The sequence below is a fragment of the Galeopterus variegatus genome, unplaced genomic scaffold (genome assembly GCF_000696425.1).
Source record: "Galeopterus variegatus unplaced genomic scaffold, G_variegatus-3.0.2 Scaffold2496, whole genome shotgun sequence".
Taxonomy (NCBI): domain Eukaryota; kingdom Metazoa; phylum Chordata; class Mammalia; order Dermoptera; family Cynocephalidae; genus Galeopterus; species Galeopterus variegatus.
Window position 1 is genome coordinate 172,435 of NW_007728607.1, and position 25,719 is coordinate 198,153.

At 39.5% G+C, this 25,719-nt stretch overlaps 1 protein-coding gene across 1 annotated transcript; it reads right to left on the reverse strand.

The window, feature by feature from the left end:
* Positions 1–5,966: 5,966 nt before the first annotated feature.
* ZNF391 (zinc finger protein 391) lies at positions 5,967–8,127 on the reverse strand. The gene is made up of 2 exons (XM_008581970.1): positions 7,886–8,127; positions 5,967–7,158 (listed from the first exon to the last, which is right to left on the reverse strand). Exon 2 carries the CDS (start codon positions 7,129–7,131, stop codon positions 6,007–6,009), a length of 1,125 nt encoding a protein of 374 aa, XP_008580192.1. The 5' UTR covers positions 7,132–7,158; positions 7,886–8,127; the 3' UTR covers positions 5,967–6,006.
* Positions 8,128–25,719: the final 17,592 nt, after the last annotated feature.

Here is a 25,719-nt window from a genome sequence, read left to right on the forward strand (position 1 = left end):
TTTTTTCTAATTTTGTGTATGTTTTAAATTTGTCATAATTTTTTTTAAAAGTAAAGGTTACATTTTATCGATTCAAATATTTCCAGAGAATAAGTTTAAAATGAATTTGACTGGTTTTATGATCTGAGATAAAAATTAAAACTTCCCCCCCAACCATAAAATGTATGGGATTAGTGTCTTGAGTTCCCCTCAAACTCCTTTCCTTAAATCTTATTATCCTGTGATTATCCTTCCTTTCCATCTCCTTCATTTCCTTCCATAGCCACATTTTAAAAGATATCACATGTTGGGAGGGAAAAGGCAAATGGTGATATGAAAAGATGGAAATGGCTTTGATGGGATGTAAAAGTCATATTTATCACCAGCTGCTGCCTCCATCACCCAAAACTCTGCATAAAGAGCCATCACTAGTTTATTAGGGCAAAAAAACCCCCCAAAAAAACAAAAAAAAACCCCACAAAACTATTCTTCCTCAGCAACTTCAAAGTTCACGTAGACAAAATTTCAGACACCTTGGTTTCATAACCATCAATAGTCCCTTTTCTTCTTTATTTGTTAAAAACCTTAAAATGCAACACCTTCTGATTGGTTTGTAAGAACAACTTAATTTATACCAGGAAAGTTAAAAAAAAATAACTAGCAGAATTTCAACACAACCCTGCATAAAAATGGAATTGAAAATGAGTACTGATTTAGTAAGCATAGCCAACAATGCACTTTTTTCATCAAATCAAGTGTCAAAATAAATTAGTCAGATTCATATCTTCAAATTGCTGTACCAAAAACCATTTAAACAATATTTAAAACGAGAGGCATAGTAGAGCTTTCCCTACCACTAATAAATACCTTTTATTACAGAAAAAAGCCAATGGAACCTAACCAATAATCCTTTCGTAAAAGAAAACTGGACAACTCACCTGCTATCCCCACAACTCTGTGTTACTAAACATTTCTTCTGTCTCTTGACAAAGCGGTGTATTAATTCTCATGACATTTCTCATGACAAAGTGGTGCATTATTCCGGATCTTGCTTACCTCCAGCACTCTTGCATTCACGCATTAAGCCACGTTCACGCCCTTTTTCAGGGAAGATAAAGCAAAAACTAGAATCCACACGTGCTGACTTACAGTTCTGCGCTGTAAAAAGTGGGCTATTGTTTTTAAACAAACGCGGGCCCGGGGTAGTCCAGACTTGCTCACAGGCGGCCGGAGCACCAGCGTCACCTCTGTGGCCGCAGCCTGGCCAACGCTCGTGCGTCCCGCGGTGCCGTCGGGGCCCCGCGCGTGGAAGCGCCACAGACCACGCTTCCCAGGAGATGCCGAGCTCTCCTGGCTTTTTGGCTTACCTTGCTTCAGAGAGCCCCCCAAAATGCGGGCAAATATTTTGGGGCGGTCGCCGGCCCCAGCAGGTGGCCTCTAGGAGTGCCCATCGCAGCCACGTTCAGGCGAGCGGCTGGCAGCGACCGTTACGCAACGGTCTTGTGACGGCCACAGCCACCCTACGGGGGCGTGAAGGGCCAGGAGCACGTCCAGAGGGCGGGGCCCAGGGGCTTGCCACCCACGCCGTGGTCTTCGTGCTCATGTGCCTCCTTTCCTACCGTGATTCCCAAGAAATGGCCACATAGCCAGGCAGGCCGGCGACGAGAAGGGAGGGAGGCTCGCCTCTGTGGGACGCTTTCTCCTCCCCTGCCGGGCTCGCAGAAAGATTCCCAAGAAATGGCCACATAGCCAGGCAGGCCGGCGACAGAGAAGGGAGGGAGGCTCGCCTCTGTGGGACGCTTTCTCCTCCCCTGCCGGGCTCGCAGAAAAGAGTTCATGCCAAGCGCCCGGATGTGGGCTCCGTGTAAAATAGATTATTTTGAGGACATTCTTCTTCAGGGTGAGCCGAGTCAGTGATTCTTGGCCACGTGAGAAGACCCTTCATTTCTTCTTAAAATACGGCCACCCCCTTCTGATCACTTTTACCTTCTGATCTCTAACCCTACTTCCCCACCAGAAACCCCAAAAGTTTCTGGTTCCACTTACTGATTTCTTGTTAAAGATGCAGGTTAATTTCATCAGACCTTCAAACTACCTTATGCTTTGTGTTCATGACTGCTGGCTCTATGTTAGAAATTCCTCCCTGCTTGCCCTAGTAGCTTACAAAGAAATAACATACTGATGAAGGAATATAGCCGCTAGTCCCTCTCCTTCCTTGCCCATATCTAGTTGTCAATTTCACTGGATCTTTACTTTACCATTTGCTATGGTTGCAATGTCCCCCAAAATTCATGTGTTGAAACTTAATCCCCATTGTGGTGGTATTAAAAGATGTTGACGTTGAGGACATGATTAAATCATGAGAGCTGTGCTTTCATGAATGGATCAGTGCCTTATAAAAGGCCTGAAGGGAATTAGCTTAGGCCTCTTTTGCTCTTCCATTGCTTCTGCTGGTGCCTTGATCTTGGACTCCCAGCCCCCAGAACTGTGAGAAATAAATTTCTGTCCTTTACAAATTACCTAGTCTCTGGTATTTTGTTATAGTAGCACAAAAGGACTAAGACACCATTCATTCATCTCTCTGCTGCTCTGTCTCCCAATACCACTATTCTAAGACCCCAGCTTCCCACCTAGTTTCTGCCCACCATCTCATTTCCAAGCCATCCTGTTTTCTTTACCAGGTTAATCTTCCCCCTCCAACCAAACTTAACTACCAAGATAAAAATCTCCCATAATTCCCTCAGTGACTAAAAGATGAAATCTAAACACAATCTAGTACTCAAGGCTGCCCTCATCTAATTATGCAATTCCAAATCACTCATCTCACTTTCAACTTCATTGAACCCCCTACCATAGGCAGTCCAGTTCATCTACTGGAACAAACTGAGAGCATTTTCCACCTTTATACCTTTCCCTACAGAGTTCCCTTTCTTTTCCAGATCTTGCCAGGGTCCAGCTTAAGAGGTCCAGTACTGCAATCAGCAGAACAGGGGTCAAATCCTGTCCTTGGGTAAATTACATAACATCTGTAAACTTCAATTTCCTCATCCCATGTCATAAATTAAATTACTCAAATATGTGCAAAGAGCTTTTCTCTGGCACCTAGTAAGTACTTCATTACCTAATATACTCTACCACCTGCTCCTCCTAACCCCACTCCATCCCAAGAATAACCTTTATTTCTGCCCTTCTGGACTTTGTACTATGAACTAAATATTTATTCACTGAACAACCTATTATATCCAGGTGTAGTGGAACATACATAATTTTTTTTTTTTGGCTATCAAGGACATTGTACAATCACATGAAGTCTAATGGAGAAATTCATCCTAATTCTAAGGAGAAAGTTTTGCTTTCCTTAAAGAATTAACTTTTTTTTCTTTCAAAAACAATCTAAGCAAATGACCTTCTCGCTTTGGTTGCCAGAATACTCAGTTCGCATCCCTATATGAAAGGTTCTGATATGTGGCATATCAGAACAAGGCACTCGATCTTCAGAACTAGAACATGCTCTTCTAGCACTTTCTCTTTACTCAAGTGCTGATTTGTATATGTGTCTTTGGTTTTCTATTTTATTGTGTCTTGTAAGCTATCTTGAATAATTTTTGAGACATGATGGAGTTAAAATAGATAGGTATTGTCTATTATAACAGAAGAAATATATTCTAATTTATTTGATTGTGATCCTACTTTCCCATTTCTGGAAATGAAGTGACAGATCCTGCAGGGGATGAAATGAAAATCTATAGGCAGTTGTGAAGCAGTGGAATCATATCAACTAACATTTATTGAACATTGACTGTATGGCAGGCTCTGTTTTATCATTTTACATGAATTAATTCACTCATTCCTTACAACAGTCTCATAAGTGGAGAGTCAGGAGTCCAGCATCCCAGGAGCTTTAAAGGAGTCCATCCAAAGAGTTAGTTATGTACACAATTCAAGGTAGGACTAAAAAGGCCAAAATATCCATGAGGTTATCTCACCATTCAAAAGACTAAAAAGATGGCACCATTAAATTAAACCCTCCTGGTTGAGATTAAAACTAGAGTCCAGGCCTGCATTGTGTTATGTACTAGATGGAGCTTAAAAGAGATTTAAGATGATTTCCAACTTCAAGGTAACTTATGAAAAAAAAAAGCATCTGAAAGAATCAGAAAACAGAATAGAAATTGTCTAATGCAGAAGAATGATGCAAACCACCACTACACAGGATTTCTAAGAAGGTAGGGGACTTACAAGTATCACAGAAGAGGCGCAGAAGAATGACGCAAACCACCACTACACAGGATTTCTAAGAAGGTAGGGGACTTACAAGTATCACAGAAGAGGCAGGACATGAGCAGAGTCTTTTAAAAAGGGTGAACAGAATTTTTAGAAAAACAAAGAGTAAAACAGAACACGTAAAAGTGTGCCACAGAACAGTTTGAAAAGAAGCCAAGTGTGAGAAGGTGTAGTAGGGACAAAGGATAGGCCTATCAACGTGCACTATCTGTTTTGGGAAGTGATAGGAAATAAGTAAATAGATCCAACTGTAAAAGACGGAGTTTATGGAGTTTGAAATTTCTCTTAGGGGCACTGGGAAACTGTAGACTGTTTTTGAATGAAGTGGTAGTTTAGTTAGACAGCTAGGTAAAGACAGGCAGACAAGGGCAGCAATGATATATTGAGTAATCTAGACTAAAGATACTGAAAACTTGGCAGCAACAATAGGAATACGAGAAAGAAATCAGTTATTAAGCCATTTCAAATAAGGTCTAACAGACTGATTACAGAGGACAGAGAGAAATCAGTAAGCAATAATTACAGGGTATTTAACGTGTACTTAGCACTTTGTGATACTTCATATGAAATGAAATGAAAATAAGATTTCTGTCTTCATAAGCTTATACACTAGTTGAATTACCTCAAGTATAACCTGATAAAATGAGATTATTGTGGTCTAACCCTTTCTCAGAATCACAGAGCTGATCGTTATTAATCAGAGAAGTGCTGTGAGGTAGGAAAAGTGTAGATCAGCACAGAATCATGGATCTTAAAAGAAGCTCAAATTTTAAGGCATAAGAGTGGCCAAAAGTCCAATTCTGCAAATGTCAAGTAGGAAAAGAACTGAGAAACAAGCACTAGTCTGTCCTTGAGAGATCAGCCTTATAAGACTGGCGAGGATCAAAGCCAGAGGGTATAAGTTTCATGATCTCTGCAAACAAAAGAAAAGTTTGAAAAAAAATAGGGCAGCAATTGGAATCAATATGTTTCCTCAAGATAATGAAGGAACTAAAGGTCTCCAAGATTTTTAGGATCTTCTTGGTAAAGATCGATAAAGTAACACTAAAATTAGTTAGGCACATTAGTAAAACTATGGGCTATATATACTTTGAGGAAAAATGCTACAGCAAAAAGGGTGAGGGAGAGAGACAAGAAAAATCTGTCTTTATAAGTCAAGAGATTGAATTTGCCTCAACATTATTATCGCCAAACAAAACTGATGAGAAGTGTTTGGTCCTGCTCTGAAGCCAGCTCCCTCTCTTGTGCTACTGGACCCAGCAAATATGAAAACACAGACAGGATTTCCTCTTTAAGTGAAGGAGCTGATGTGGTTGGGGAACGGAGGATTCACTGGTTGTTCAGGGAACCAAGCCCCATGGAATAGTTAAGGAGAGAAATTGCAAAGTGTCAGGTAGCTGTATAATCTAAGGTTGGAGCCCTTCAGAATGTTAGATTGAATATATTAGGTTTTTAAAGTCATCCCTTTGTTGTACTGATCACTCATTTGGGAAGGAAGGGAAGGGGAGGGAGGGAGGAATGGGGGGGAGAGAGAGAGAGGAGGAAGAGGAGGAGGAGGAGGAGGAGGGAGGGAGGGAGGAAGGAAGGAAGGAAGGAAGAGAGAAAGGAGGGAAAGAAGAAAAATTTGAAACTGGTATAGCTAGCAAATTGAAGGAAAAATTAAAGTACATATATGTTTATTTTTTCAGCTGTGGGAGATTGTACGCATGTGCTCTTGAGCTAACACTAATAAAAATGTGGATATCACTCTTTAGTGTGAAGTTGCTGATGTCTGATGAGTGTTGAACTCTGACTGAAGGCTTTTCCACAGTCATTACATTTGTAAGGCTTCTCCCCTGTATGAGTTCTCTGGTGAATCATAAGGGATGAGCTCCGACTGAAGCCCTTTCCACATTCTTGACATTCATAGGGCTTTTCTCCAGTATGGATTCTCTGATGTTCAGTAAGGGATGAGCTTCGACTGAACACTTTCCCACAGTCATTGCACTCATAGGGATTCTCCCCAGTGTGTGTCCTTTGATGTTCAATAAGAGACGAAATCCAACTGAAAGCTTTGCCACATTTACTGCATTCATAGGGGTTCTCTCCAGTGTGTATACGTTGATGCTGAATTATGGTTGAACGGTCACTGAAGGCTTTCCCACATTCATTACATTTGTAAGGCTTTTCTTGAGTATGAGTTCGCTGATGTTGACTAAGGTTAGTGCTTCGGCTAAAGGCTTTTCCACATTCACTACATTCATATGGTTTTTCTCCAGTATGGATCCTCTGATGTAGACTAAGATGTGCACTCCGGCTAAAAGCTTTTCTGCATTCACTGCATTCATAAGGTTTCTCTCCGGTGTGAGTTCTTTGATGTTCAATAAGATGTGTACTTCGGCTGAAAGTTTTCCCACATTCATTGCATTCAAAAGGTTTTTCTACACCATGAATTCTACTGTGTACAAGAAGGTCTGATTGGTAACTAAAGACTTTCCCACATCCATTGCATTTATAAGGTTTCTTGTGTGGGAAGATTTTTTGGTGTTTAATTATGTCTGAATTATCTTTAGAGTTTTTCCCAGATATGGGGGATCTATTTCCCTTTGGAATCTGTTGTGTATGAATGTTTGAGTTTAGACTAAATTCACTGGATTCAGGGCCTCCCTCCCCAGTGAAAATTTCCTTGAGCATCATTGACACTTTTCTGATTGCTGTTTTCTCAAAAGAGGATTTCTTCTGTGCAGAACACTTTGTCTGCCTTGATAACTGGCCCTCACTTTTACAGGCTTCTTCATTTGTAGAACCCTGGGCAGTGTTCCCTCTGAGACTCTCCATTGCTGACCCTGAAAACTCTAGTTCTTCAGAAACAGCCTGATTGGTGTTCATCCTTTGGTTCAGTTCAAATCTCCCTATCTGAAAGACATTTAAAGTGCAAATGTCACCTGTGTCTACTGTGGAGAGCAAGGAAAATAAACCAGCAGAACCAATTTGCAGTTCAATACACTAGCAACTTTAGATGGGTAGAGAACAAAAAAGAATAGTGGAGGAGAAGTGAACAAACCCAGAGGAGATAAGAGGCAGAGTTTTTGCAATGGGCATGTTGAGTGCAGAGACATTGAGAAATAGGGGAAGAGGGATTAGGTAATATGCTAAGCCAAAAAAGTGGAAATGAGCAGATATACCAGCTGATGAGCATAGAGTAAAATGACCTGTCATGGTAGCCAACTAGTCATGGGGAATGAGAGTAAGGAGAAGGATAAGAAGAGTAAAGACTCTGAAGTGTAAGGAGGAAAAAAAAAAAAAAAAGCAAAAAGGAAGGATGACTCAATCAAGCTTAAATGCAACCATTTTCTTGGCATTGATAAAGGACAAAAATTTCAGAAATGCTAATTACCATACTGCTATCTCCATTTGCCCCACAACCTTTCTTCTGACTAGTTTAATTATTCTTCTAAATAAGTCTACAACCACAGACTACCAGATACAATAGAACTTAGGGCTCATCTAGGCCAACTCGCTCATCTTACAGACAGGAAGACTGAGTAAGTTGCTGAGGTCACCCGGCAAATTGCAAGGGCTTAGACTAGAACTTGTCTCCTAAATAACACATTGATGGTCTTTTTATGACACCACCACTCACCTAGACAGGTGTTTGGGGGCAATCCCCTCTTCAGCTCCCTGAAGATCCAGCATCAACAGTTGTTCTGCCTCCAACTCAGTGATCAGGTCCAATTTGTATTGCTGGTATTCCTGCTGATTGGAAATGATTTACACAAGGTTGTTGGTGCTGGAGAGACAAAGCTATTCAGAGCTCCATTGCTTAATCTCAATGCTTTTATCTATAGAAAACGTAGTGTGAACTTTCACAGGGGCTGTGGCAGCAGGAGCTGAAGAAAATGGATATCTGAAAGGGGTTAAAATTGGGCTCCAAAAGACAAGTTACTTACACACACACACACATAATCAGAATCACTTATGGAACTTGTTACTCCAGGTACTGAGGCCTTGCCTTGGACCTAGTAAATCTGATACTCAAGCATTTATAATTTAATAAGTTCATGTGACCTGACAAGTTGAATATTCTAAGAGCCTTAGAAACACACTCTAGGTTGCCTGAACAAAGTGCTAGCTGGAACCAGTCCCCCTCCTCCCAACATTTTTACAGCAGGAGGCTCTAAAACACAAACTCTGCTTAGAGACTTCTTTCCTCTGCAGAGGGGCCAAAACTTCTGAAGGACCTCAAGCTTCCCAGGTACAGGAAGCTAGCTTTCCCAGACGACTCCTGCTAAAAAACCAGCACCTCACATTCATACTGCCTGGCACCAAGCAGTATGCTTATCTACCCACTGACAAGATAGTTGTTACACTTGCTTTATAAGGGAGAACAACAGGCAGCAAGACCCTCTCCTGGAATACTAACCTATACTGAGTGTTCAGCAGAGCATCTTGGCTCCAGCAACCTTTCTATTGGAAAATGGGAAGATGTAGGAACCTGTGCCTTTTCTTCTTGCCCATCTCTGCACTCTAAGTTTCCCCATTAAAGTTGGTTGTTTAACCCATACTCTTGTGAATTCATTCAGAGCCTTTGTGCATGATAGGAAAAAATGAACTGTATACTAATTATCCAAATGTTTCTGCTCACAGCACAATTTGAGTTCCAGTGGGTTAGGCAGTTGATCTGGTTTCACAGTTCTTTCTTTTCTCATAGACAGGGAACCTCCCTGATGTGGAGGTGAACCTTGGAGGATATCCACCAAGAAGCCATGCATTGAGAACCTTGAGAGCAACAGGATGATACTGTCTGTACAGCTTTGCCAAGAACATGCCTTTCAACTGGAAACGGAACACAAAAGCCCTACCACTGGGTTGACTGGGGAATCAGAATTTCTAATTTATTTTGGAACTCTGCATTAAAATCCAGTTGTATACTTTGATGCCAACATTCCTTAATAGGAATTTGCCTTGCTAACTTGGGTGGCCTCCATTCTTGCAGCCCAGACCCTTAAGCTTCTCTATTGTTATCTTGTTGGCAGTTCACTTGTGATTTCTCTCTTTTATTATGGTGACCCTCAAGGCAGTAGTACTACGTCCTAGAGAGAGTTGCAGGAACTTAGGTTTTTTGGGTTGTCACAATGATTGGAGGGTGCCATTGAAATTCAGTGGGTGCCAAGGATGCTAGACACTCCTGCAGAATAAAAAATTGTCCTTCATCCTGCCTGTTTTTCACAAAAGCTGTTAATAATTATTAAAGCTAGAACCTAATACCAACTTTACATATAAATACAAACTATTTTGCACAGCTTTAATATATACTGGAGTGTCAAGGAAATATACATTTTTTTGTTTGAATGTTATTAAGAATTGTTCACCATTTCAGGAAAATGAAACCACTCATGGTATTAGATTCACAAATACAGTGTTCACATTCACAGCAACATAGATGAGTCCAGAAGACATTGTTAAGTGAAGTAAGTCAGGCACAAAAAGATAAACACCACATGTTCTCACTCATATGTGGGAGCTAAAAAGTGAGCCCACAGAAGTAGAGAATAGAATTGAGATTAGTAGAGACTGGGAAGGTTGGGGGGAGGGGGGTAGATAGGGGTTGGTAAACGGGTACAGAATTACATGTAGAATTACAATGTATAGGTTTTTAGAGGCAAAGAGAAACCAGATGATCTGAAATTTGAAGGTCTTTGAAAATTGTCTCACCAGGACCATTAAAACGTAGAATAAGTTCTAGTATTCCATAGTAGTACTAAGTGCTTATAATTTACAATAATTTATTGTATTTTCAAATGGCTAGAAGAGAGGAGTTCAAATGTTCTCCTCACAAAGAAAGGATAAATGTTTGCAGTGATGGATTTGCTAATTAGCCTGATTTGATTATTAAACAGTGTATACAGGTATTATTACTCTGTACCCCATAAATATGTATAATTATGTGTCAATTAAAAAATAAAATAAGAAAACAGACATAAGTCAGTCTGCATTTGTAGTCGCTGTATTTGCAGTGATTTTAATAGGTGTACACAACTCTTTCATCATTTTCACCAATCATCTACATGCTGAAATACATATTCTGTTACAAATCACTTTCCTTTTTTTCTTTCTCCTTTATGTTACAGTTAAAGTAATATATTGATATTTTGGAAATTATGTCTACAGGTGCCTAACATTATCTACAAATTTTATTTCAGGATAGGGGATGGTAGCTCTGAAGGGTTGAGAAATACTTCTTTAGTGCAACGGAACTAAACTATTGACAGTTACATGATAGATAAATAGTGCATCTCTCAGTTGGTAAATTACAAACCCTCTAAAAGCAAAAGTCCTTATCCCCAAAAGAAGTCCTTGAAAATTTGAGAACACCCACACTGCCATAAAGGTGATGTGGGACTAATGGAAATATTGTATATAGTGGAATATTATTATATTATCACATATATTCCATCCTGGAGAAGATATATAGTTAGGAAACGTTTAGGTTTATGGAGGCAAAGGGAAACCAGGAAGATCTGAAATTTGAAGGTCTTTGCAAATTGTCCCACTAGAACCATTAGAACATAGGATACCTAAACGTAGGCAGAATATACTGAACAGAAAAACAGAGTTCAAAGTATATGGCCAGTTTGAAGTTTAGGGTCACTCTCATGCTTATTAATACCTTAATGATTGTTCAACTATGCCAATTTGATATGAGATTATCTATAATTCAACTAATGTATATATACTGTGTAGTACAAGAGTCTCAAAACAGTTGCTTTTGCATTTCAAATAAGCTCATTATATGTATTACTGTATTATCCATTATGTATGTTTGTGTATGTGACACTTATGATAGACACATAGAAACTCCACTGGGAAAGTTTCCACGTTAAAAAAAAAAAAAAAAAAGGGAACCTCTGAAAAGAACCTAACTTGGAAGTACGGTCTCTGGGAATGGCCCTTCTTTGGGTCTGCCTATTCTAAGCACTTTATGAATACTGATACATTTATTCCTCACAAAAACTCTGTGAGAGGGGTATTATTATTATTCCCATAATACAAAGAAAGAATTTGAGGTACAGAGAGGTTAAGTAATTCTGGACAAAGCCAAATGATATATCTTGGAGTCAGACTCACTACACTATGCAGTACCTGCTGCTTCTCAACGGGCAAGGAATGAATACCTGAGTCTCACCTTCCATTCTTGTGGCCCTTAATGGTCAAGAAACTAAACTCCACTCATTTCAGAAGGATACCAGCACGACCTTGACTTCAAAGTGCCCTAAGGGTTTAGAGGATGACTAAAGGTAGTCCTTGCAAGGCTGCAGTAAGTCACAACCACCCCTAAAAGCACTATCTATGTAACTTAAAGATTACATTCTCTGGTCCCCACTGAAGTGCAAGTGGCATCTTTGGCACAATTCAGTGAAGCAGAAGATAGAGTCCCCGTGGGATAAGCATTGACCAGGTAATCTGGATTTTGGTCACAGCTCTGTTGGTAGCTATACAGAAACCAGGAGAAAATAACCAATATGGTTTTATCTCCCTTCATCTGTAAAATGAAGGTGTCGGGCTTGCATGTTTGGTCCAAAGCTATATGATTCCTAGTAGTTTAATTTTAGATCTCAAACTCTGAGGTGCATCTGCCTAGACTAAGGGGATAAAACTAAAATAAACTTACTCTTTTTCAAATCCCCACAGCCATGTAAGTGCCTAAAGATCCCTGTTTCAGGCAAAATCATTCAATAAATATGCTAATAAAGCTATGTTTTTTTAATTGCCTAATGATGAATTAGAGTGGGGGAGTGTTGAGGAAGACATTAAGGGGAGTCAGCTGGCAAATAAAGAATAGTCTGGAACAAATTTGAAAAGCTAATAAAGCTATGTTTTTTTAATTGCCTAATGATGAATTAGAGTGGGGGAGTGTTGAGGAAGACATTAAGGGGAGTCAGCTGGCAAATAAAGAATAGTCTGATACTGGGCAAAATTTGTCAGGCTCATCTAAGAAGGGAAGTTCTGTGAAAAGAGAAATAAATGTGAAAGAATAGTCTGGGCAAAATTTGTCAGGCTCATCTAAGAAGGGAAGTTCTGTGAAAAGAGAAATAAATGTGTTGAAAAGCTAATAAAGCTATGTTTTTTTAATTGCCTAATGATGAATTAGAGTGGGGGAGTGTTGAGGAAGACATTAAGGGGAGTCAGCTGGCAAATAAAGAATAGTCTGATACTGGGCAAAATTTGTCAGGCTCATCTAAGAAGGGAAGTTCTGTGAAAAGAGAAATAAATGTGTCTCTGGTGAGATGACACAAACTTTCAGAAAAGAGGGAAGAACACAGGTCATGTGGGATATAAATCTTATAGAGAGGTAGACAGTTGCCTTTCCCTCTTCTACGTCACCTTGACTTTTTGGTCAAAGGTAGAGCTGGGGAAAAGTCTTACCATAAGGCATCCAGAATCACTGGTCTAGTAATGTTCACATCTGGCCAGTTGAATACAACCCTAAGGACTAAGAGGTCAAATGAATGCCCAAAAGTAATTCCACCTGACCCCGATACAAAGAAAATGACAAAAGACACTTATGTGCCAGTCTGAAGTCCATCTTTGGTAAGAGACAAAGGGTACGGATCTGGACTTAATCCAAACTCTCTCTAAACTTCAGGTGATCCAGCCTCTTTGTCAATTTCCTCACATGGGATATGAGTTTAAAGAGGAGACAAAGGGTACGGATCTGGACTTAATCCAAACTCTCCCTAAACTTCAGGTGATCCAGCCTCTTTGTCAATTTCCTCACATGGGATATGAGTTTAAAGAGAGTATGACAGTAGCACCTTATTTCTTCCTGAGGGCAAAGCAGAACACAGCTGAAATTGCTCAGGTTTGTGCCTCCCTGGGCAAGCCATGCACCTTTCTGAAAAATTTGGTCCCACATTTTAAAATGCCATTACTAGTACTTGTCTATCTTTCTTACAAAAACTTTTGTGAATGCTACAAGTTAAAATATGGCAAAACATTTACAATAAGAATACCATATACAACATAGGGAGATTATTGTTGTCCTCACCTCGAATCAATTAATTTGAAAATTGTGATAGTATACATTTAAGGAAAGGTGATCTCAGCGGATTTATGAGGCTCTCTTTAGCAGCTTTTGCTCTAGAGCATGGACAAATTTGTTCCTTTTCCTGGATCTGGAGGATGTACAAGAAATGGGGAAGGGAGGGCTGGTGGATGTGACTAAAGTTACAGAGAGAGCCCCTAAATATATTTCAGAGAGGCTAGGAGGCCACAATCTCCACAAAGTTAGGGTTAACCCTTATCCACATTCCATCCAAAGGGTTCTTCCACCATAATGTGGAAAGTTGCCTTCCCTTTTCTCCTTTATTCTTCATACTTTAGTTATCTAGGTGAACTTACTGCTCTATGGATACTATACCACCACAAAATCATTATTCTCTCAAGAGGCCGCAAAGTGCTGCAGCACCAGCAAACCTGATCTACCCCTTTTTGTGACTCTAGACTTTATGTGACTTCTCAAAATGGAAATGTTATTTCCAGCCCTAACAGTGCTGGCCACCTACTGTTACCCTAACCATCTGAAATCCTTTTGACAATGCCACCTCCTCCTATAATCAATTCCTGACCCAGAAATAATCCTCCTTTAAAAAAGCGGGTTCTGAAGGTTCCGAAATAGCTCTTCTACGGTTGCTTTGCTTTGTGGCACTGGACTGCTTCCTGCAGTCTGCTAATGCACAAAGGAATCAGCAAGAGGGCCTAGGCAGCATCAGTTCAACCATACCTAGAAGAGGGAAAATCTAGTCCTACCAAAAGGTGGTCTTCAGGTAACAATGTTCACGGAAATTGACTCAAATCACAACAAACTCACACGGAATTTGTCAATACATCCACCAACAGGTAATTAACAACTACTTTATTCCAGTACCAACCCTCACTAACAGAACCATAAAATAAAGGCTACTACTCACTAGGTCTGTAACTTCAAGCAAGGCACTTTATCTCAGCCTCAATTTCCTTATCTGTAACATGGGGATAACAATAAGTACATTATTTTGAGGGATTAATGAGAGGATTAAATGAGTTAATGCGGGTAAATACTCTTGGAGCAGTGCCTGCCCTCTGTGAGCACCTGGGAAACACCCCGACACAGAAGCCCTCCCTCGCCCAGCTGGTGGGGAGCGGGACGCAACCCTGTTCTTTTCCATTTCCCAGGGGCGCACCCGGGGAACACCACCGGCTGTCACTGCAGCAGAGACTGGGCTGAGCCCGCCAGCGAGGCGAGCGCCGGGCGCCGCCGCAGACCCCTGACTTTACTCTAATCGCCGGGCGGCTTCCTACTGCATCTGCAGCCAAACCACCCGCGGCCCTTTCGCCCTTCTCCTCCGAAGGAGCCGAGTGTTTCCGCATAATCACTTCCTAGGGCCTCTAGGCCCACCCGCCCAGTCCCCGGGGCCCTGCGCGTCCCACTCACCGGCCGCCTCGGGCCAAGCGCCCAGACACACCCCGGGCCGGTCCAGTGCTTGGGGCGGAACCTGAGTGCGCGGAGCTTGCGGAAGCCGGAAAGATTAAAGAGAAACCCACGCCTCGGCCAGCTGCTCCAACACCCGCCAAGTTTGCCAGGGTCACAGGCACTTCTCCACTCAGGCCCATGACCATGCCCGGCTCGGCATGCAAGGCCTGTCATTATCCGGGCAGTCATGCGGACCTAATTCTCCTGGCGCAAAAGACCCCTTGCAGAGTAGAAACCACACTGAGAGTGGGCAACAGCGTCGTGGCTCTGCGCCTGCGCCTTCTCGGCTGTGAGGGGGACTCACTTTCCTGGAGGTCTTTGCAAAGCCCTTACCCTGGTGTGAGAGAGGCTGAGAGGTTGGTGTTAGAAGCCCGAGAAAGGGGATCTGTGAGAGCTCCTGGAGACGTTGTAAAAGAACAGAATTACAAGTTTAGTTAAAGATCTCAATTGGCTTTATTGCAATCCTAGAATCTAACAACGGGTTATTCCATAGAATGTGTTACAATGCAGAGGAGGTTGGTTTTATAGACAAAAAAAGACTAAAGAAAGCAGAAATAAAGAACATAAAGCTAATTGATCATTTCAAAGTTACTTTCGTAGTAAGGTGGGGACAGGAAGACAAAATAATAGAGAAATAGCATCAGGGTGCTTCAGGCTGTCTCTCTGGTGTGAGGATTAAAGCAGAGGGAACTTTATTATCATACCTATTGAAGATTTAAATTGGCCTGTTTAGGAAATTGGCTATCTCTTTCTTTTGACTTCTAGAAAGGTCAAACCACAGCCTAAGGACATGGGACTTAGCAGGGATGACTCCATTTTGGTTTTTAGTCTGGTCTTTTGGGACCTAATGCAGGAACTTAGTCCAAAACAATGGCCTCATAATTTTTATTTAACAATCTTAATTCGCTCTGCAGAGTATAGCCCTGACCAGCAGTTTGTAAACAGCTTTACATGGTGTATACAAGTAAGTCACCGTGAGAGGTTGTTAAAATACAGATTCGTAAGCTTTACACTCAGAGATTGACTCATTGGTGTGAGGAAGATTCCAAGAACACTCTGGTGTCAACAGACATCGCAGATAATTCTAATACAGGTGGTCCACAGACCATCCATGGAGAAAAAGCCTCTGTTGCAAAGTCTAGATGCTTAAATACAGTTAAATGCAGGACACATCTCAAATTCCACCAAGAGACAATGACAAATAAAATCAAGATGCTACCCTGATAGGGTAGATTTTTTAAAAGTCTACAGATAATTTTAATATAAGTTAAAATTAGTTTGGAGTTGCACCAAAAGCAGGACAATTTGCTATGGGAGTTCAGAGGGGGGAAAACCTATGGGATGAGTAGAGTGGTTTAACTTAGGGTAGATTAAATGAAAAGCATAGCAGAGGGCAACCTTGGAAACAGTTGATGAGCTAGAAGAGTGGAAAGCATGTGCAAAGCTACTGATCTGGCATATGACAGCTGTGTGGAAGTACCATAGAAGCATAAAGTAAGTATAAAGCAAGAAGCATGGGCCAGCCCGGTGGTGCACTGTATAGTGCACCGCTTGGGAAGCGCGGCGGCGCTCCCGCCCGAGGGTTCGGATCCCACATACGGACCGGTTCCCGCTCACTGGCTGAGCGAGGTGCGGGAGCAACGCTGAGAGTTGCAATCCCGTTGCCGGTCCCCGGTCCGGTACGGGGGCAACACTGAGGGTTGCGAACCGTTGCCGGACACGGAAAAAAAAAGTCAAAAAGGCAAAAAAAAAATAAAAATTAAAATTAAAATTAAAAAAGCAAGAAGCATGATGTAAGTATAAAGGAGGAGGATCAAAATTATAAAGCTAGGAGGAACCTGGAGACAATCTAATTTTATCATTTCCTGTTTTTCTTAATTAAAAAACCTTTCAAATGGTAGTAAACCATATGTAACATTAAAGTTACCATTTTAACCATTTTAAAGTTGTAAAATAAAGTTTTTGGTATATTCACAACACCAACACCAACATCTGATTCCAGAACATTTTCATTACCCCTGAAAACACCCTGGGCCCACTGAGCAGTCACTCTCCATTTCTGACTTCCCCCAGCCACTGGTAACCTCCATTTCACTTTGTGTTTTTATGAATTTGCCTATTCTAGATATTCATATAAATGGAATTACACAATATTTGTCCATTCATGTTTGCCTTATTTCAATTAGCATAATGTTTTCAAGGTTCATTCCATTGCAGCATGTGCCAACACTTCATGCCTTTTAGTGGCTAAATAATATACCAGTGTGTGTGTGTGTGTGTGTGTGTGTGTGTGTGTGTGTGTGTGTGTGTGTGTGTGTAACACATTTTATCTGTTCATCTCTTGTGGAACATTTGGGTTCTTTCCACCTTTTGGCCACTGTAAATAATACTGCTGTGAACATTGGTGTACAAGTATCTGGGTCCCTGTTTTCAATTCTTTGGTTGTATACCTGAGAGTGAACTTGCTGGTTCACATGGTGATTCCATGTTCAGCTTTTTGAGGAACCACCAAACTTTTCCACAGTGGCTGCACCATTTTAAATTTCCATCAGCAATGCATGACAGTTTCAATTTCTCCACGTCTTTGCCATCACTTGTTGTATTCTGTTTTTAATTGTTGTTGAATTATACCCATCCTAATGGGTATGACCTTTATCTCATTGTAATTTTATGTGTTTATGGCCAAGAATATGGTCTATATTGGTGAATATTCCATCTGAGCATGAGAAAATGTGTATTATGCTGTTGTTGGATGAAATAGTTAATATATGTCCATTATATCTAGTTGATTGTTGGTGTTGCTAAGTTCAACTATGTCCTTAGTGATCTTCTGCCTTCCAGATCTGTTTCTTTCTTTCTTTCTTTCTTTTTATTGAATCATTATTGATTATACATATTTTGGGGATTCAATGCTGACATATGTTGATCAAACCAATATCACTAGTATGTATATTGTTATAAATTCCACTTATTCTTTATGCCCCTTGTCCAATCTCTCCCTATCCTCCTCTCCCTCCCCCCTCCCACCACTGATATCCCTAGATTTCTTCTCTTTCTCTGAAAGGGTAACGGCTACTCTGTTGATTTGTTGCATGGATGATCTATCCAATGCTGAGAGGTGTGTTCAGGTGCCCCAATATTATCATAGAGCAGATGCTTCTTCTGTCACTCTGGAATGGGCTTTGTGGAGAGAGACATCCTCTTCTTTTCTTTGATCTCTCCTGGTAACTCTCCTTGTGTTAATGCACTCCAGTGGCTGGTGGACCATCTGTGTAGTGGTTGTAATGTCTAGCCACTTTCACGGCGTCTGAGGTTACTGTGGTAGGCCACCCACATGGAGGTGATGTTTTTAACATGCTCCTTGGTACTGGCAGTGTACCTGGTTGTGGGCAGGAGGTCTGGTCTGCAGCTCCATGCCCCAGGCCCCTGAGAGGCGTCTCGAGGTGCTAGTGGTGTGCCTGGGCCAGAACTAATTTTTTGTTCTTTGCTTTCTTCTAAAACTGGGAACTTCCTGTGTGAACCAGTACTTGAGCTGTGTGGTTGAGTAAATTGCTGTCTTGCTGCTGTTTCCCTAGGGAAGGCTTTTTGTGTAGCTCAAGGTTTAATGGTTGACCTAATAGGTACTTCTGGCTCTCCAGAGACTTGGTGCACCTGGGTTGTGTAGGAACTCTGATCTGGGCCTGAGTTTTTTCATCAAACTGCACCCCATGCAATTCTGCATTCCCAATGAGTCTCCTCTCAGTGGCCCTGTGCTGATTGGAGGGGGGTGGATGGGCTCTCCTTGCTGTGTCTCAGTTTTCTCCCAATGAGCCTATCTCCCCCACTGCCCAGGCTCCAAACACTTCCCATGGGACGGGCCCTGTGCTGGTCCCTTATGATGACTCACCGGCCTCTGAATGCCTCCTCTTTTTCAGCTGTTCTGGCTCCTCACTCCTGCGTGGGTCCATGTGAACCCTATTAGCGATCTTGCTGTCCTGGGGGCCACCAAGGCCCTCTTCTCCCCTGCTGCCTCCAAGCAATTCCATCTGAAGGGCACAGCTGTGGCTTCTGCCTGCTCCTGCTCCACGTGCTCATCACCTCCAGACTTAAAGCAGCCACGGCCTGAAATGCTCCGAGCAGTTTTTTCTTTCTCTGATCGTGGCTTCTCCTGCCTTCATGAAATTCGTAAATCTCTCCTCCTCTTTCCCTGAGCTCCAGCAGCCTCAGCTAGGGTTGTTACATTTTTATAGCTGTAAATTTGTTGATTTGTGGCTCCAGATCTGTTTCTGATAAACAGGTATTGAAGTCTCTAACAATGCTAGTGGATTAATCTATTTCTTGCAGTTCTATCAGTTTTTGCCTAAAATATTTTGATGCTCTGTTTTTAGGCACATAAATGATAATGATTATTATATCTCCTTAGAAAATTGAGCCTTTTTAAAAAATGTACTGTCCCTGTTTATACCTGAAAACTCTCCTTGCTTTGAAGTCTGCTCTGTCTAAAAAATATAGCTACTTGTTCTTTGTTTTTTATTAGTGTTTGCATGGTTTAACTTTCTCCATCCATTTACTTTCAATCTGTATGTATCTTTAAATATAAAGTGGGGTTTTTTGTAGACAACATATATTAGGTCTTGTTTCTTAACAATTTCTGTCTTTTAATCGGTGCATTTAGACCACTGATGCTTGAAGTATTATTGATATAGATTAATGTCTACCATATTTGTTCATTATTTTCTATTTGTTGCCCTTGTTGGTGTTTCTATTTTTGTCTTCCAGTCTTTTTCTGCCTTTTGTGGTTTTAATTGAACATTTTATATGATTCTACTTTTCTCTTTTATTTAGTATATCAGGTCTTCTTCTCCATCTCCTCTTCCCCCTCCCCCTCCTCCCCTCCCCCTCCTCTTCCTCCTCCTCCACCTTGTGTTTACCCTAGAATTAGCAGTATACATTTACAACAAATCTAAGTCCACTTTCAAATAACACTATAAAGCTTCATGGTTAGTGCAAGTACCTTAAATAACCAAATATTTCTAATTTCTCCCTCCCATTCCTTGTATCATTGCTGTCATTCATTTTTCATATGCATAAGCATACAACAGAGAAAGAGAGAGAGAACCCAGATACATTGCTGCTATTATTATTTTGAACAAATTGTTTTCTGTTAGGTGAATTAAGAATAAGAAAAATAAAAGTTTTAATTTTATCTTCATTTATTCCTTCTCTGATGCTCCTCCTTTCTTTTTGTAGATCTGGGATTATGACCAACACTAGTATTATTCTCCTTCTCTCTAAAGAACTTTTAAAAAACATTTCCAGCAAGGTAGATCTACTGGCAACAGATTCGCTCAATTTGTTTATCTGAGAAAGAAGTTTTTCTTAAGTTTCAAAAAATTATTTTGCATGGTATAGAATTCTAGTTTGGTGGGGTTTTCTTTCTCTCAACACTTTAAATATTTCACTGTGTTCTCTTCTTGCTTGCATGGTTTCTGAGGAGAACTTAGCTGTAATTCTTATCTTTGCTCCCCTATAGGTAAATTGGTTTTCCCCTCTCTGGCTTCTTTCAGGATTTTTTTTTAATCTTTGATTTTCTGTAGTTTGAAAATGATATGCTTAGGTATTATGAACTGAATGTTTGTGTCTCCCCAAAGTTCATATGTTGAAACTCTATCCCCTGCCAATGTGATTTTATTAGGAGGTGTGGTCTTTATGAGGTAATTGGGATTTGTAGTGGATTGAATTATGTCCCCCCAAAACTCATTGAAACTTGAATTGTGTCCCCCAAGTTTTATGTATTAGAAACTTAGCCCCCACTGTGACTGTTAAGAGGGTGGGAAATCCTATTTTGGTAATTGAAAGATGGAGCCTTGAAGAGGTGATTGGATTGTAGGACCATGCTGTGGTGAATGGATTAAAAATGGTGGTGAAGGGTGTGGTTCTGAGGGCTTTACATGAAGAGGAGAGTTTGTCTTTCTCACTCTGTTCCCTGCTTCCACCATTCTTGCAATGTGAGATCCCTGGGTCACTGTCACCACCACCACATGGACTTTGGGACTTCCCAGCCTCAGAAACTATAAGCAAATAAATTTCATTTTCTTTATAAATCACCCAGTTCCACATATTTTGTTATAACAACATAAACAGACTAATACAGTTTCTAAATATCACTCACCACTAAAATGGAGCTCATTGAGAAATAGCTGATTTATACGCTGGCTGGAGCAAGGAAAGTATAAGCCTCAAATGTCTTGTGTGAGGAAACAGCGAACTGCTCCACGAATGATTAGGATATGTCAAAAGGACACAGGAGTCAGGCTATAGGAACTAAAACTGGCCAAATCTGGGATACATTGAGCTTTAAAATAATGATGATAATGGATTATATTTCCTTGACTAAAATAAGAATCCATAAAGTTATATTGATATAAATAAATAAATGAATATAGTTGAAGGAAGTTCTTTCTTACAATAGAACACCAACTAAAAAATGTAGAAGGAATGACGGAGTTAAAAATTAAACCAATGGGTAAAATTTTAATGGAGAACAGGATATTTACATAATTTCAAAGTATCTCACCACAAATTACTTTTGAATTACTAAGGAAAAAAAAAATAACTTACCAGTAGAGAAATCTGGTAAGTGATCAAAGTTAACATCACCAATAATGGGACAATAAGACAGTGTAACATGTATGGTGAATAACAGCACAGCATTTCTGTGTCATTCCTATCAAAACAGCATAACCTGAGTCATTCACAAGGAAATATCAAGAAGACACAAATTGAGGGACATTCTACAAAATAACTGCTGTGTACTCTTCAAACACATTGAGAACAAGAAAAACAAATACCAAACATAAGGAACTGTTCCAAAGAAAATTAAACACACGGCAACTAGATACAAGTGATCCCAGTATGGATCATGGACAAAAGAAAAAAGAGAGTTATATAGGACATTTAATAAATTTGAATATGGACTGTGGATTAAATTATTATATTGTATCAATTTTACTTTTTTGAGATTTTGATATTGTACTGTGACTGTATAAGAGGATGTCCTTGCCTTTAGGAAATACACTGAAGTATTTGGGGATAAAAAAGCATTGTGTTGGCATATTCCCAGATTTGATTCAGAAAAAAATTATATACACACATGGAGTTATAAAGCAAATGGTGCTGAATGTGGATAGAGTTTACGGGAGTTCTTTGTACTTTCATTGCACATTTTCAATAGTTTTGAAACATCAAATAAAAAGTTAAAATTTAAAAAAAGAGAGAGAGAGATAGGGGGAAAATCCCCCCACCCCAGCCTGCCTCTGAACAGTGTCATGGGAGGACATGGTGCTTGGAGCTATGGCGTCCACCTGCAACTAAAGAAAGAGCTAAGAAAATCATAGAGACGCTATTCCAAACTTTCTATCTTTAGTCACTGAATTAATCAACCTTGGATTTACCTCCAGATTTCTTGTGTGTGATTAAAAATTTCCTGTTTAAGACATTTTTTATTAATATTCTGTTAATAGCATATGAATGCACCCAAACTGGTACTTTTTGCAGAAGGGTCAAAGTTCATTTTTCCCCCTGCATTTTCACTATTTGTTGAAAACTCCTTCTTGCCTTTGGTATCTTTATTAAAAATTAGTTGTCTCTTTATGTGTGGGTCTCTTTCTGGACTCTATTCTGTTTCACTGCTTAATGGTGTTTTTAAATAAGTTTTGAAGTCAGGAAGTCCTCTAGCTTCTTTTCTTTCTTTTTTTTCTTTTTCTTTTGTGACTATTATTGATCCTTTATATTTCCACATTAAGTTCAGAATCAAGTTTTTCCATTCTTATTCCCTAAAAACTTATTCTCCCAAAATTTCTGTTGAGATTTTGATTGGTTTATTAAATATTATGTACAGGTTCATTTGGGAAGAGCTGATTTCTAAACAATATTGAGTCTTCAATTTATGAACATGGCATATTTCTCAATTTATTTAGGTTTTCTTTAATTTTCTAGACAATCTGTTGTATTAATTTTCAGTGTGGAGATCTTTTTGTTTAATTTAATCCTAAATATTTTGGTTTTTGATATCATTGTAAATGGAATTTTTTTTACATTTTATTTTCCAGTATAAAATGTGTAGAACTAAAATATTGTTTGCTGCTAGTATATAGAAAGATAATTTTTTTATATTGATCTTGAGTGAGTATTGTGTCACTTTGTTATGTTTACTTATTAATTCTTGTAGATTCCTTGGGATTTTCTATATAAATAATGATGTTGGCTTTGAATAGAGTTTTACTTCTTTCCAATGTTTAGGCCTCGTATTTCCTTTTCTTATCTAATTGAACTGGCTAGGACCTCCACATAATGCTGAATGGAAATTATGGGAGTAGATATTTTTGTCCTACTTCCAATCTTAGGAAGAGCAAGTTTAATATTTTACCTTAAAGTATATTGTAGAATTATGCTTCTATTCTTAGTTTGCTGGGAGATTGTTTTTTACAAATGGGTGTTGAATTTTGTCACATTATTATTATTTTGCATTTGTTCAGAAGATCATATTGTTTTTGTCCTTTATTTTGTTAATGGGATGATTACATTGATTTTTTCAAATGTTGAATATACTTTAGATTTTGGGCATAAAACCCACTTGATCCTGACATATTATCATTTTTATGTATTGTTGGATTCAATTTGCTAATGTTTTTTTTTAAGGATTATTATATCGGTGTTCATGAAGGATGTTTGTCTATAATTCTGTTGTAATGTCTTTGTCAGGATTTGGTGTCAATATTATGCTACTCCCATAAAACAAGTTGGGGACTATTTCTTCCTGCTGTATTTTCTGAAAGATTTTGGGAAGGGCTAGCATTCTTTCTTCTTTATGTGTCCAGTAGAACTCACCATATGGGGCTGGAGTTCGCTTGTGGGCTGGCATTTGATAATTAATTTCATTTCTTTAATAAATACAGGGATACTTATTCACATTTTCGATTTCCTCTTTGCCATTTTTAAGTTGTGTTTTTCAAGGAATTTGTCCATTCTATCTAAGTTATTGAATTTATTGAATGATTTTTTTCATATTATACCCTTATTATTTTTTTTTGATGTCTATGGAATCTGTAACTATATCTTTTCTTTCCTTCTTTCGTTCTTTCTTTTTTTTTTTTTTTTTTGGTGGTTGGCCGGTACAAGGATCAACCTGGACCATGGTGTTATCAGTATCATGCTCTAGCCAGGTGAACTAACTGGCCGGCCCTATATCTTCTCTTTTGTTCGTGTTCTTGGTAATTTGTGTACTTCCTGTTTTTTCTTGATCAGTCTTTTTAGGGGTGCATTAATATTTTCAAAGAACCTACTTTTTCCATTGATTTTCTCAAAGCTTTGTCATTTTTTGTTCGTTTGTTTTGGTTTTTAATTTCATTGCCTTGTAGTCTCTCGGCCATTTACTTATTTTGGGTTTAATATGCTCTTCTTTTTCTAACTTCTCAAGGTAGACATTTAGATAATCAATTTTAAACCTTCTTTTCATACAAGCATTTCAAGTTACAAACTTCCCTTTAGAGATCCCTTTAGCTAGATGTCATGAATTTTGCTATGTTGTGCTTTTACTATCATTTAATTTGAAATATTTTCTAATTTCCGTAGTGAGTTTTTTCTTTGACCCAAGAGTTACTTAGAAATGTGTGCTTTATAATTTTCAAATACTTCAGACTTTTCAGATATTTCAGGCTTTTCTATATACCTTATTATTATTGTTTACTAATTTAATTCTGTTGTGGTCAGAAGATATTGTGTCAAATGTTAATTCTTTGAAATATATTAAAACTTAGACAAATGGTGAAATAGTCTGCCTTGAAAGGTAAAGCAGCTGAGCTGGGTGGTAATCAGGCAGATAAAGCTGTCAGAAAAAAATGAGTTGGAGGAATGGCATTCATCCATTCATTTGTGTATTTAGTAAGTATTCGCTCTTTACTATGTCCCACTTAGTATACAAAGCTGAACAAAAATTTCTCTTTTCATAGAATGTGCAACTAATAGGAGGAGGAGAGGGGCAGATAATAAGCAAAATAAATAAATTAGTATATTAAGGGCTGGTTCTGCCACCAGATTAGTGCTATTCTTAGTCCTCCTTGGAAACTACTGTTTTGTTTTTTCTCTCAAATAGAGCACTCCACGTTACCCCTCTGACCCCAAGATACTTTGCACCTTTTGGTTCTCATTTACTGGATAAATTAGAAGGTACTTCTCATTGTTTCCCTATACCTCCCTTTGTTCTTTTTTTTTTTTTTTTTTTTTTTTTTTTTTTTTTTTTTTTTTTTTTTTTTTCTTTTTTTCTTTTTTGGAGCTGGCTGGTATGGGGAATCCAAACCTTTAACCTTGGAATTGTAAGACTGTGCTCTAATCAACTGACCTAACTGGCCAGCCCTTCCCATTGTTCTTAAGCTTTTAACCAAACTACAAATATTTTCCTTACCCCACTTCATGGCTTGCAAGATGCCTACCCCAAGAAGGAATCCACCAACTTGGTTTCCAAGCTAGTTTCTATCTGTATCCACAGAGAGAAGTCCAAGTTCCTACAGGGCTGAAGTAAGGAAAGGGATAGGTGGCATCAGGTAGGATGAGAGATCTATACTCCCTAAACTTGTGCACTTCTTTTAATTTTATTTGCTAATAAAAACCCATCTTAAAACCTCCAGCCTCTCCTTATATAAATTAAAGGTAAAAGGACTGTCAGAGTGGTTTGGCACCCTATGCACTCCCAGAATGTCCTGGCAGGAGTATCTATGCAAGCTTAGGAATCTGAGGAGGACCTGGGACCTAGCACACAGAAAGAAGGAAAACCTAGAAGGTGGCAGTGGTGATGTCTGTTCATGTTGTTCCATTCCTTCCTGGTGTTTGATCCTGTGTGCTACTTCCACGATGTCTTCTCAGACATTTAAAGTTCATCATATCACTTGCAGCTCAGAAGACTCCAGTGGCTTCCTGTCTCAAGAGTA